This window comes from Kogia breviceps, chromosome 15 (genome assembly GCF_026419965.1).
Source record: "Kogia breviceps isolate mKogBre1 chromosome 15, mKogBre1 haplotype 1, whole genome shotgun sequence".
NCBI classification, from domain to species: Eukaryota; Metazoa; Chordata; class Mammalia; order Artiodactyla; family Physeteridae; genus Kogia; species Kogia breviceps.
In genome coordinates this window covers 60,518,714-60,532,296 of record NC_081324.1, presented here as the reverse complement: position 1 = coordinate 60,532,296, position 13,583 = coordinate 60,518,714, and the positions used below count along the sequence as shown (strand labels likewise).

Sequence of the window (13,583 nt, the reverse complement as noted above, 5' to 3'; positions counted from 1 at the left end):
GCCTGGACAGCGGAAATTTTGTACGTTACCAAAATAACTGACTCTGCTTCATGTTGTCTTTATCCAGTCTTTTCTTACTTAACAAAACCCAGCTTCTCAACATAAGGAGCACTAACTTTTGTTTACCTTCTCTATCTGCATTTAATATCTGGTACCGTCACTTTGGTGCATTATTATATCATAATGATTTGTGATCCTATTTAATCAAATGTTTGATCCTTTTGACATTCTCTTAAAATCAAATTACTAAATAAGAGTCTTTTTGACCTCATAGTAAACTGAGGTTTACCAGAGGGCTCCTGGAAAATCTCAAAGGATTTGCCTCTCACCTTGTGAAACATAGATGTTAGATTACATTTTTAAGTCTTTTGTCATTTACAGACAGTTACTCTTTTACTCAGGTGCTTTTAAAAGTGAGACTCACAGAAAGGACCCTACTAAGGACTCTTGACCACTGACACCACTGCCAAATTACAAGGTGTTGAACCTCAGGGGTATTTCACAGCTGAAAAAGACTCTGCCGGACATCTGGCCCTGTGCAAATGCTGGAGACCTCAAATCAAACCGAGGAAGAGGAGCAGCTGACATCAAGGTAGGATGCTTCCTCCCAAGACGTCAGATCAAGAGGATTAAGAACCTTTCTTTTTTCATATCTTCCTTAAGGAGGACCATATTCCTCCTTCCCTCCCTGACCATCCTTTTCCTAACTCCTACCCCATGAAGGCCTTTCTTTTTCTCTGTTTACCTTTTGCCTTGCTCTGGCCTGGAAAGAGAATGCCATTGTCTCAGGCCATCGCCAAGTTGGATAATCAGACCTCCAAGTAACTGCTGGACTTGCCAAGAGGCTGATGATGGGGTAATTCTGTCCATCACAAACTTCGCCCTGATTCCCAAAGTGACAGTTTCTCTGGAACAAACTCAGCCTTCTATCATATCAGGACCCTGGGTCCACTTCCCCATCTCTGGTTAGCAACCCCAAACCCAGGGACTATTGCATCCAGGCTAAAGAAGGGACACGAGACACAGGTAACCAGAAAAAAACCACCTGTGCAGCCTGTAGATCCTGAAATTTTACTGGCTTCCCTGGCTGTCACCTTTCCACTCCTGAGCCACAGACTCAAGCCAAAATTACCAGAAGGCATTCATGATTCAAAATTCACTTCCTCAGCAAATCTCCACTCTCCTGGCTAGGAGAAAGTGCAAGTGAGGCTATGATCAGGGACCTCTCCTTAACTCTCAAGGATACTGCAGAGTCTGCTTCTAAACCAAGAGCTGCCCAGCAAAAAATCCCCAGACTCTCTGGCCAAAGTTGTTCTTGATAATAGAATAGCTCGTGGTTACCTTTTAGCTGAGCAATGAGGTATGTGTGCTGTGGCCAACACCACCTGGTGCACCTGGATTGACACTTCTGGGGAAGTGGAAATTCAGCTCCATAAGATCACTGAACAAGCCACATGACTTAAGAAAATGATTCCTTCAATAGGCTCTCTCTTTGACTTACTTGACTTTGATTGCTTTAGGTCTTGGGGACCCCAGAAATGGGATCATCCTGCTTGGAATAATCATAGTAGCCACCCTGGTGCACTGGATTCTCTCAAAAGCGTTCAATGCATGTTTGCAGCCGCTAACCACCAAGCAAACGATCTCCCTAAGACTGGAACGTCAGAAAAGGAACACAAAGAACAACCAGCTTAAAGAATGTGAACCCACACAGACTCAGCAAAAGCTGTGAGAGCTCCAGAGCAGTAGCTGGGAGTAGGGCCAATGTCTGAGATCTTGTTCACAATTCTCAGGCTGAGAGTCTGATTAAAAGGGTACAATTGTTAAAAGACAAAATAGTGGGCCCAAAATGGAGTCCCCTAAACCAACGGCCCCCAACCTTTGTGGCACCAGGGACCAGTTTCATGGAAGACAATTTTTCCTTGGGGGTGTGGGGCAACAGTTTTGGGATGATTCAAAAGCATTACATTTCTATTATTACATTGTAAAATATAATGAAATAATTAATTATACAACTCACCATAATGCAGAATCAGTGGGAGCCCTGAGCTTGTTTTCACTTGCCACTCACTGATAGGGTTTTTATATGAGCCTGCAAGCAATTGATTTATTATGCTCTGTGCAGTCAAACCCCTCTGCTAATGATCATCTGTATTTGCAGCCACTCTCCAGCACTACCATCACTGCCTCACCTCCACCTCAGATCCTCAGGCATTAGATTCTCATAAGGAGCCGCACCCTAGATCCCTCACATGTGCAGTTCACAGAAGGGTTTGCGCTCCTGTGAGAATCTAATGCTGCTGCTGATCTGACAGGAGGAAGAGCTCAGGCGGTAATGTGAGCGATGGGGAGTGGCTGTAAATACGGATGAACCTTCGCTTGCCCGCCACTCATCTCCTGCTATGTGTCCCAATTCCTAGGTCTGTGGCCCAGGGTTGGGGACCCCTGCCCTAAACGAAGCCCCCACGTCACCAAACTGAGACTTAATCATAGTTTTCGCTTCCCCAGAACTGGAACCTGAAGCTGTCAATCGGGAGTCATTTGATCAGCACCAGGACAGTGATCTGCCTGACCCCTGCCATCCCCTACAGGAAAGTGACCTGGCCATGACCAACCTTTCTGCCAAATCAGGCCAGCTGACCTGTGCGTCGGCTGGAAGGACAGAGCTCACCTCCCACCGGAACCAGGGCATTGCTCACAGAAGCAGCTGCAGATCCAGGCCAGCTCAGCACGAGCCAGTGTGGAGGAGGAGGAGGATGGCGGCAAAGCCTACTGGTCAGCAAGCGGGTGTTGACTTTGCCGAGGTGAGGGATGCAATGTGAGTTGACACACAAGGTTCTGCGTGCTCCTGGACCTTGAATGAATATCAAACCGACTCCTTGCCAGCTACAGGGCACTCAGTTATTTCAAAGAAAGAACAGGTACGAAAAATGGAATTTTTTTTTCCTCAAATGGCTGTTGAATTTATTTGCTTGATCAATAATGGTCCTGGCAGAAATTAGTTAACCAACACTGAGACAACTGTGATGAAATACTAATTTTAAAAATTCATGACACTGTGATAGAAATTAGAGTTTAAACACAAAAGAATCCCTTCAATATTGCCAGCAAATATAAAATGAATGTAACATGACCGACAGGACGGCAAGAAGGCTTTTATACATTTATATTTGACACCTGACCGTATTTTCAGTCACTGTAATATCTTCTCTCCAGATTTAAAAAAATAGTATGCTGATTTCTATAACAAAGCTTTTTTCGTACAAAAATCAAATAATGGCCAACAAGTCACAACAGTGCAATAGGTAGAGAATAAAAAACCGCACTAAACAGGTGCTGAAAATAAATACTAACCAGGAGGAGGACAGAGCCCTGGGGTGGGGGGGTGTTTCCATCACCTTGAGTGTGTGGGGTTTGTCTTCACAGCCGTGAGAGCTGACAACCTCGTGGAGCCACTTATTTGGACACAGCAGGACTGGACCGAGTGCCTACGAGCCGGCCTCCCAGACACCTCGGGTTGCCAGAGACGTGGTGGGGTCAGGACTACAGCTGACTGCAGAGGAAAGCCATTTCCTATCGCTCAGCCTGGTCAACTGGGCACCCAGCAGCAGTTCACCCAGCCCCTGTGGACACTGACAGCTGAAATCTTGTGTAAGAACATAGCTACCCATCCATATGGCTTATTCAGGCAAAGAGATGCTTACATTCTAGCCCAAGCAAGCAACCCACGACGTTCTGTTCTAATGGCAGGTTGGAGAAACAAATCCTCTGGGTGGATGCCCCGGGTCCGGGCAGCTGCTCCCACAACCCAGCAACAAGCATCTGCTGACCCCAGGCAGCAGGAGCTGGGTGGCTGTGGTGACCCTGGCCGGCAGGCAGGCTCCGGGGCAGCTGTGTCTGCAGCTGCACGGTCCGCTGTGGTGACTTGGGCCCGGGGTGTGGGGTGGGGAAGGTCACCCCCATGAGAGCCACTCGGGCCAGTCGGGAAACGTGGGGCAGCTCCCAGGACAGAATCTGCACCGTGGAGGCGTGAAGGCACAGGCGAGAATGGCGGGCAGCGGAGACCCTGGAAGGGGACACGGCGCAGGCAGGAGTGGGGCTGCCTTGTTTGGTTCCCCCTTGAACGAGAGAAAAATCCTGATTCTGCCGTAATAAAAAAAGCAAAGAAAGACAATTTTTGGTTTAAAAAGAAGCCACTCAAGGGTTAAAATAGTTATTTTTAACAAAGGAAATTAATCTTCAAAGAAGCTGACACTAGCTGGAAACTCATCTGTGCCCGACAAGCCCGCACCGCGTGCCGCTCTGTCCTCATGTCACCTGCGCTGAGCACCGCCCGCATGGAGGAGGCGTCTTTACAGTGGGGACAGCAGAGGTGGCGCTGACAGGGCTCCAGGCCGCTGTTCCAGGTGGGTGGTGCTCAGATGGGCGTTTCCTTCCTGTCCCTCCCGGGCGACGGCCGGGGCTGCTCCTTGCTGCCCGGGGGTGGCTCCCTGGAGACCGGCTCGGGCTCAGCCTGGGGCTCGGGCCGGGCGCGCTGCAGCTGGAGCAGGCGGAGCTGCACCCGCAGCTCGATGATGGCCTCACGCTCCTCGTGAATCGCCTGGTTCAGGTGGTTGTTCTTGATCTTGAGGGACAGGGACAACAGTGCTCACGTCAGCAAGAAGGCTGCAGGACGACAACTCCCGCTGACCACAGAAACGGCGCCACACCGGAGCTACCCGCCCTTGGTCAGCGAAGTCCAGGTGACGCCCCGCCCCGCAGACCTCTCTCCTCCGGCAGGGGCCAGCTGCTCAGCCCCACTCGCTCGGTGCCCTTCCCAGGGCCCATCCCTTCCCTTCCTGCCCACTCCAAGCGGCCCTGTGTCAACCTGGGGGGTGGCCAGATGGGGTGGGGGCCCTTGTTCAGACCAGGGGGCTGTTCCCTTCGTTGCAGCATCCTGACCTACAGCCCGAGCGCTGAAGTTCTGGAGGACCATTTTCCTACTCAGCATGTTCGTATGCTCTGTAAAATGCTGAGCAGGACGAGGTGCTGCCAGCTGGCCCATCTCCCACAGCCCACTGGCCTCGGCCTGTGGCTCTGGGGAGAGGATCCCAAGCTGGGATCTGGTGTGGAATTGCGTGGTCTGTCCCGGCACCTGCCTGAGGGAGGGGAAGCCACCCACGGCCCTCGGGCTCCTCTGTGAGGAAGGGACGGCGAGAAGGGAGACTCTGGTCAGCGTGCTGCCAGCTCCCCATGCCGTGTACACCCTGTGCGCTCCCGGGGGGACACCCCCCAAAGTCCCCCTCCTCGGCCTGCCCGTCCGTCACCGAGGGCAAGCAGAACACGTCTGCCGGGAGGCCCGCGCTTGCCACGACCTCAGTGCAGCCTCGGGTCCCCCGCGCCCACCTCCAGCTCCTCGTTCTGCCGCTGCAGGTCCTGCAGGATGAGCTGCAGCTCGTCCTCGTCCTCGCTCTCGCTCTCGCTCTCCGATGAGTACTCCTCGGTTTCGCTGCGGCCATGCTGCTGGCGGCTGCGCGGGGACAGGGCGGGAAGCGCGTTACCGGCCAGCAGAGACAGGCCTGTCGTCTGCCTCTAGACTGACCAGCTTTCCGTGGCTGCACTTGATACCGCACCGTCCTTAAGACTTAATAAAGAAGAAACTGAAGGGTCACTCTGACGCCTCCACACAGAAGGCTGAGCGCTGGCCACCTGTGCTCGCGCGGCAGTCAGCATCCCTGGAAACCAGCCCACGGCTCTCCCTCACCTCTGGATCTCGGCAATCTCTGCTCGGAGGCGTTCCATCTCTTCTTTCTCCGAGGCGATCTGTCGGCGCAGGAACTGCTCCATGGCCAGGAGCTCCTCCTGTTCAGTCAGGATCTCATTCTCCTAAATAATGACCACTGGTGAACACTTTGAAGAGTCCGAGTCTAGGAAATGTCACTCTTTTGGGGTCTCCTGTCACCCTGAATTGTTTCACCCCATACACTAACATACAAGTTATGGGAAAGCTTGTTGTACTGCACACCCAAAAAATACCCCATTTCCCTAATGTCAAGAAAGACTTCTTTGAGAAAAGGTAGACTAAGTTGTTTGGGAGGAATGACTAGATTTTTCTCAAGACATAAAACGCCACTTAGGAATCCTTCTTTTGCAAAGGCTCTGCATGCCGCCAGCATACTGGGCACAAAGCAAAGTTCAAGTGACTCCGTGTGTTTTTGCTTCCCAGTCCTTTCTGAATGCCTTCCCACCAAGAGAATCTATTTTAGGGCCACGGTGGGCTTTGACAGTGTCACTAGGAAAGAAGGACCCAGGAGATGAGCAGGTGGTATCAGCATCACCTGAAAGTAGATCTAGTGATGGAAAGATGTTCACAGAAGAAATCTTTTCTCCTCACCACAAGCCACCATCCTCCTCAACCCATGTCCCCAGAGATAATATTTAAACAGTAAATATTCTCCTTTAACAGAATACACATTTCTAAAACTGATTAGCTCACCTAAGGGGATAAATCCCTATCTGCCCAAGATCTAGCTAGCCCTTTCAACCTAGTGAAAAGAACCAAAGCAGACAAAACTTAGGAGGTTAACAGAGATGGAAAGCTACAGAAATGAGCTGGAGGCCATGAAGGTCTACACCACTTTTTTCCAAACTAACAGGTAGCAAGAGGATAAGAACCTGTGATCAAACGTGAAAGACACTAGGGTCAAGTTCTAAAGTCAACTACCCAAAGCCTCCCATGTGCATAAAGAATCTCTCTCGGAGATGTGATATACATATTCCCCAGGTGTTTCCAAACACAGAGATGCTCATCCTTTACCTCAGTGCACTTAGGAAAGCTATTGTTCCAAGAAATACCAGATTGAAAACTCTGAAATAAAGACATACTTGGGACTTGATTCTCTCTTCAGGGGAGAAGAGTTATACATCCCTGGTAGGCAAAACAATGTATTTTCAGAAGTGACAAAAAAGGATTAAAACTTGTAGGGCTTTAGGTATCCCACATACGTGAGTTTCTGGGAGCACTGACTATGCTGTCAGAGCCTAAAACTTCATTCCTTTCTGGTTAAACTGTGGGAATTTCCAGAACAGAGTAAGGTAGAGTGAGAAATTCAGAAAGAAAAGAGCTCATCTTTATCTCTCTGCCTGGAATACAGTAGATACTCAAGAGCTGTTTGCCAAATCGATTAATGAATAAAACAATTCATCTCCAACAATTGACTTTCACCTGCAAAGAATAAAATATCTAAAAGTTATTAGCAACAACTATCAGCTAAAATCTGTTACATTTCAAGGATCTCAAACTTTGTGACATCAGAAGAACAAATTTTGAAATACTGAAGTCCAATCTCATTAATATGGAACAACTACACTAATTTGTAAATTAGGGGAAATACCTATAACTCAAGACCTGTGTGAGTGAAATTAGATGAAATAAAACATCTAGAACAGTTTCCAGTAAGAAGCAATCACTCAGTACAAAAGGTAGTTTCTTCCTCCAGCTGAACATTTACGCAAACACCACATAAAGGTAGGGCCAAACACAACAAGTAAGCCCCTCTAAAACCTAAATCTTCTTATAAGTTTGGTTAAACGATTAACACCTCTGTAGTTGAGCTTCTCAAATTATAATATAAAATGACCATCAGCAGTCTGGCTGGCAACACACTCCTGAACAACCAATGGGTCAAAGAAGAAATCAGATATTATCTTGAGGCAAATGCAAATGGAAGCACACAACATACCAAAACTTAAGGGACGCAGAAAGAGCAGTTTGAAGAGGGAAGTTTATAGTGGCAAATGCCTACACTAAGAAAAAAGACTTCAAACAGTGTATACCTCAAGGAACTAGAGGAAGAACAAACTAAACCTAAAATTAGCAAAAAGAAGAAAATACTAAAATCAGAGCAAAAATAAATGAAATGGAGACAAGAAAAGCAATACCAAAGGTCAATGAAATGAAGAATTGGTTTTTTAAAAGATAAATAAAATTGACAAACCTTTACCTAGATTAAGAGGGGACTTAAATAAAATTATAAATGAAAGAGGAAACATTACAACTGATACCACAAAAATACAAAGAATTATAAGATACTACTATGATGCCAACAAACTAGATAACCTAGAAAAACTGGGTTAAGTTTTTGTTGTTGTTGTTGTTGTTGTTTTGATTCCCTCTATTTGCCATTTCTTCCTGGGTAAGTTCTTAGAGGCATTAAAACCCACCAAGACTGAATCATGAAAAAATAGAAAATCTGAACAGACCAATAACAAGTAAAAAGATTGACCCAGTAGTCAAAAACCTCCCAACAAAGAAAAGAGCAGAACCAGATAGCTTCATGGGTGAATTCTACCAAACATTTAAAGAAGAATTAACACCAATCCTTCTCAAGCTCTTCTGGAAAATTGAAGAGGCAGGAACACTCCCAAACACATTTTACGAGGCCAGCATCACCCTCGTGCCAGAGCCAGATACAGACACCACAAGAAAAGAAAGCAGCCACCATCCCTGATGCACACAACATGCAAAAGTCCTCAAAAAACATGCTAACAAACCAAATTCAACAATACATTAAAAAGATCGTACACCACGATCAGGTGGGATTTATCTCTGGGATACAAGGATGGTTCAACATAACACAAACCAATAATGTGATACACCACATTAACAAAATGAGGGATAAAAATCATATTATCGCAAAAGATTCAAAAAAAGCATTTGACAAAATTCAACATCGTTTCATAATAAAAACTCTCAACAAAGTATAGAAGGAACGTACACAGTGACATGATATGCTCATATGACAGGCTCACAGATAACATTATACCCCAGCGAAAGGCTGAAAGGATTTCTTCTAAGATCAGAAAAAGGACAAGATGTCCATTCTGTTCAATATAGTACTGAAGTCCTAGCCAGAGTAAGTAAACAAGACATAAAAGGTATCCAAACTGTAAAGAATTAAAATTGATGGTTTGCAGATGACATGATCTTATACACAGAAAACCATAAAGATTCCACCAAGTGTCAGAACTAATAAACAAATTTAATAAAGTTGCAGAATACAAAATCAACATACAAAAATCAGTTGCATTTCTACATGCTAACAACCATCTGAAAAAGAAATCAAGAAAACAATTCCATTTACAATAGCATAAAAAAATGGCAATAAATTTAACCAAAGAGGTGAAATATCTGTACACTGAAAACTATAAAACATAGATGAAAGAAATTGAAGAAGACACAAAAATAAATGGAAAGATATCCCATGTTCATGGATTGGAGGAAATAACGTTAAAATTTCCATACTACCAAAGTGATCTACAGATTCATTGGAAGCTCTATCAAAATTCCAATGGAGTTTCTCACAGAAATAGAAAAAACAATCCTATCATTCATACAAAACCACAAAAGACTGTAATAAATAGCCAAAGCAATCTCTCTCTCTCCCTTTTTTTTAGCCAAAGCAATCTTAAATGAGATGAACAAAGTTGGAGGCATCATCCTACAGTCAAAATAGTTGGTACTGGCATAAAAAAACAGACATATACACCAATGGAGCAGCACCAAGTCCAGAAATAAATCCACACATTTGTAGTCAATTGATCTTTGACAAGGATGCTACTACACAATGGAGAAAGGACAGGCTCTTTAATAAACGGTGTTGAGATACTGGTTTTCCGCATGCAAAAGAGTGAAAATGAACCCTTACCTTATCTCACTCCATACACAGTAATCACCTCAAAATGGAGTAAAGACTTAAATATAAGACCTGAAACCATAAAACTATTAGAAGAAAAAACAGGAAGAAAGTTTCTTGGCATTGAGTCTGAGCAATAATTTTTTAGATATGACCCCAGAAGCACAAATATACAATAGACAAATGGGACTGCATCAAACTAAAAAGCTTCCACATAGCAAAGGAAACAAAGGAGTGAAGAGACAAGCTATGGAATGATAGAAAACATCTGCAAACCCTACATCTGATAAGGAGTTAACGTACATACAAAAAACTCAAACAACTCAACAGTAAGAAAACAAACAACCCAATTAAAAAATGGGCAAAGGACCTAAATAAACATTTCTCAAAAGAAGACATACAAATGGCCAGATATATGAAAAGATGCCCAATGTCACTGATCATCAGGGAAAAGCAAATCAAAACCACAATGAGATAACACCTTCCACCTGTCAGAATGGCTTTTTATCAAAAAACAAAAGATAACAAGTGCTGGCAAGGATGCGGAGCAAGGAAACCCTTGTGCTGTTTTAGTGGGAAGGTAAATTGATGCAGCCACTATGGAAAACAGTATGGAGGTTCCTCCAAAAATACAAAATAGAACTATCACGTGATCTAGCAATCCCACTTCTGGATATATATCCAAAGTAAATGAAAACAGGATATTGAAGAAATATCTGCACCCCCATGTTCACTGCAGCATTATTCACAATAGTCAAAATATGAAAATAATCAAATGGTCAGTGGATCAATGAATAGATGTGATATATATATATATTTATAATACACATGTATATATACACACACGCACACACACATATATATATAAAAATATAAAAACATATATAAAAAACATATAGGGACTTCCCTGGTGGTCCAGTGGTTAAGAATCTGTCTTGCAATGTTGGGGATGCCAGTTCAATCCCTGGTTGTGAAACTAAGATCCCACATGCTGCAGGGCAACTAAGCCCACACGCCATAACTAGAGAGAAGCCCGCACACACACTGCAATGAAGCGAAGAGCCCAAGCACCACAATGAAAAATCCCACGTGCCACAACTAAGACCCGACACAGCCAAAAAAACAAATAAATACTTTAAAAATAAAACATGTAAACACATACATATAAATACACACACCATGAATATTAATCAGACATAAGAAGGCAATCCTGCCATTTAATACAGCATAGATCAACCTGGAGGACATTAGGCTAAGTGAAATAAGCCAGACAGAAAAAGACAAATACTGTACAATCTCACTCATTTGTGGAATCTAAGAAAAAGTCGAGTTCATAGAAGCAGAGAGTCGAACAGTGGTTACCAGGGGCTGGAGGGTGGGGAAAATAGGGAGGTATTGGTCAAAAAATACAAAGTTGCACTTAATGTTGAATGACTAAGTCTAGAGATCTAATAATGATGATGATACTTAATGATACTGTACTGAATACTGGAAATATACTACGAGAGCACCTGAAGGTGCTCTCATCACGAAAGGTAACTGTGAGAGATTAATGTTAATTAGCTTGATTGCAGTAATCATTTCACTATGTAGAGGTGTATCAAATCATCATGTTGTACACCTTAAATATATACAATTTTTATTTTAAAAGAATCTTGCAAAATAGAAAAAAAGAGTTTAGTTTACCTGGGCAAGAAGAATATTTATGACTTCTTCATTTTCATTCATTTCTTCTTTGGAAACATCCTCTTTTGAAAGACTGGCTATCTCTTGTGCAATCTTGGTTTCACACTCCTGTCAAGTGAGAGAAATGAAAAGCACTGGTCAGCCTACTGTTAACACATTCAACAAATTCCCACCATCACGAGTTTCCTTCTCACCTCCTAGAACTGAAAAAATAAGAGTGACACAGTCAGCTGAACCATGTGGACATATGGGTATCTGCTAACTGGGCTTTGAAAATAATGTGTGGATCTCAGTCTGTGGCTGCACTGGAAGAAAAATGTTCAATTTTAATGTGCTCACCATTTCTGGAACCCTCCCACATAAATTACCTTCTGTAATACTTTTTTTTTTTTGGAGGGGGTTGATTTTAAGCATACAGTTCAACTGGTTTTGACGACTGTATACACTCAAGTAACCACCATCACAATAACGACACTGAACATCTCCATCACCACGAAGTGCCCCTGGGCTCTTCCACCATCTGCTGCCCCTGGCAACCACTAAACTGCTTTCCACTGCTCTGGTTTTTCCTTTTCTTATGTTTCATATAAACTGAATTACTCAGTAAGTAGTCTTTTTTATCTGGCACATTGCTAATTTTGATTCATCTATTTTGTCATTTGTATCAGTAGTTTACTGACTAATATGCCATGATGTGAATGTACCCCAATTTGTTCATCCATTCACCAGCTGATGGACATTTCAGTCCTTTCTAGTTTTGAGCAATTTTAACGAGACCTGTTATGAACACTGTGTATTTGCTTTGTGTGGGTATATGCCTTCTTTTGTTAGATAAATACCTAGGAGTGGGATTACTGGGTCAGATGGTAACCTCATGCTTAACTTTAAAAGAAAATGCCAACTGTTTTCCAAAATGATTGAACCAAAAGCAATAGAGGAGAGTTTCAGCTGCTCCACATTCCTGTCAACACTTGGTATTTTTAATTTTAGTCATTCTGGTTGGTGTGTAGTAGTATCTCGTGATTTTAAGTTGTATTTCCTTAATGACTAATGATGTTCAGCATCTTCACATGTGCGTATTTACCATCCATATATAATCTTCAGTAAAGTACCTGTTCAAATTTTTGCCTTTTTAAAATTGAATTGTTATTGTAACAAATGTACCACTCTGGCAGGGGATGCTGATAATGAGGGAGGCTAAGCATGAGGGGGAAAGGGGTATATGGGAATTCTCTGTACCTTTCCCTCAATTCTGCTATGAACCTAAAACTGTTCCAAAAAAATAAAGTTTAAAAAAAATTGGTTTGTCTTAAGAGTTTTTTATACATACTACTTCAAGTCCTTTATCAAGTGTGTGTTTTTTGCAACTATTTTGTCAAAGTCTCTGGCTTGCATATTCACCTTCTTAATATATTTTGAAGAGCATGTTTTGATGAAATGTAATTTACCAAATTTTTCTTTCACAGTTCAAGGATTTTGTGTCCTACTTAAGAAATCACTCAAACAGCTCATACAACTCAGTAACAAAAAAACAAAAAACCCAATCAAAAATGGGCAGAAGACCTAAATAGACATTTCTCCAAGGAAGAAATACAGATGGCCAACAGGCACATGAAAAGATGAAATCATCAACGCTAATTATTAGAGAAATGTAAATTAAAACTACAATGAGGTACCACCTCACACTGGTCAGAATGGCCATCATTAAAAGGCCTACTGGGCTTCCCTGGTGGCGCAGTGGTTGAGAGTCTGCCTGCCGATGCAGGGGAGGCGGGTTCGTGCCCTGGTCCGGGAGGATCCGGCGTGCCGCGGAGCGGCTGGGCCCATGAACCATGGCCGCTGAGCCTGCGCATCCGGAGCCTGTGCTCCGCAACAGGAGAGGCCACAACAGTGAGAGGCCCGCGTATCACACAAAAAAAATAAAAATAAAAATAAAAAATAAAAAGCCTGGAGGAACTCCAGAAACGGGCGCGAGCCGCGGCTGTCGGCACGGACAGTAGAGACGGGTGTCGGACGCTAAGGTTGCTGCTGCCACCACCAAGAGGCCTGTGTGTGAGCACAGGTCACTCTCCACACCGGCCCTCCCGGGAGCCTGTGCAGTCCGCCACTGACAGGATCCCGGGATCCAGGGTCAGCTTCCCCGGGAGAACGCACGGCGCGCCTTGGGCCTGTGCAGCGTCACATCGGCCTCTGCCGCCGCCGCGGACTCGCCCCGCCCCCGTG

The 13,583-nt window shown here is 44.3% G+C and overlaps 1 protein-coding gene across 2 annotated transcripts in view; it reads right to left on the bottom strand.

Annotated features, from left to right (window-relative positions):
- Nucleotides 1-2,936: 2,936 nt before the first annotated feature.
- RALBP1 (ralA binding protein 1) overlaps nt 2,937-13,583 on the bottom strand; it is a 58,516-nt gene continuing 47,869 nt past the window's right edge. For both annotated transcript variants that reach the window (XM_067014575.1, XM_059041262.2), the window contains exons 7-10: nt 11,361-11,468; nt 5,744-5,865; nt 5,386-5,509; nt 2,937-4,624 (exon numbers count right to left, since the gene is read on the bottom strand). In XM_067014575.1, coding sequence (XP_066870676.1) covers nt 4,418-4,624; nt 5,386-5,509; nt 5,744-5,865; nt 11,361-11,468 — 561 coding nt within the window. In that variant the 3' untranslated portion in view covers nt 2,937-4,417. The remainder of the gene's footprint in view (nt 4,625-5,385; nt 5,510-5,743; nt 5,866-11,360; nt 11,469-13,583) is intronic.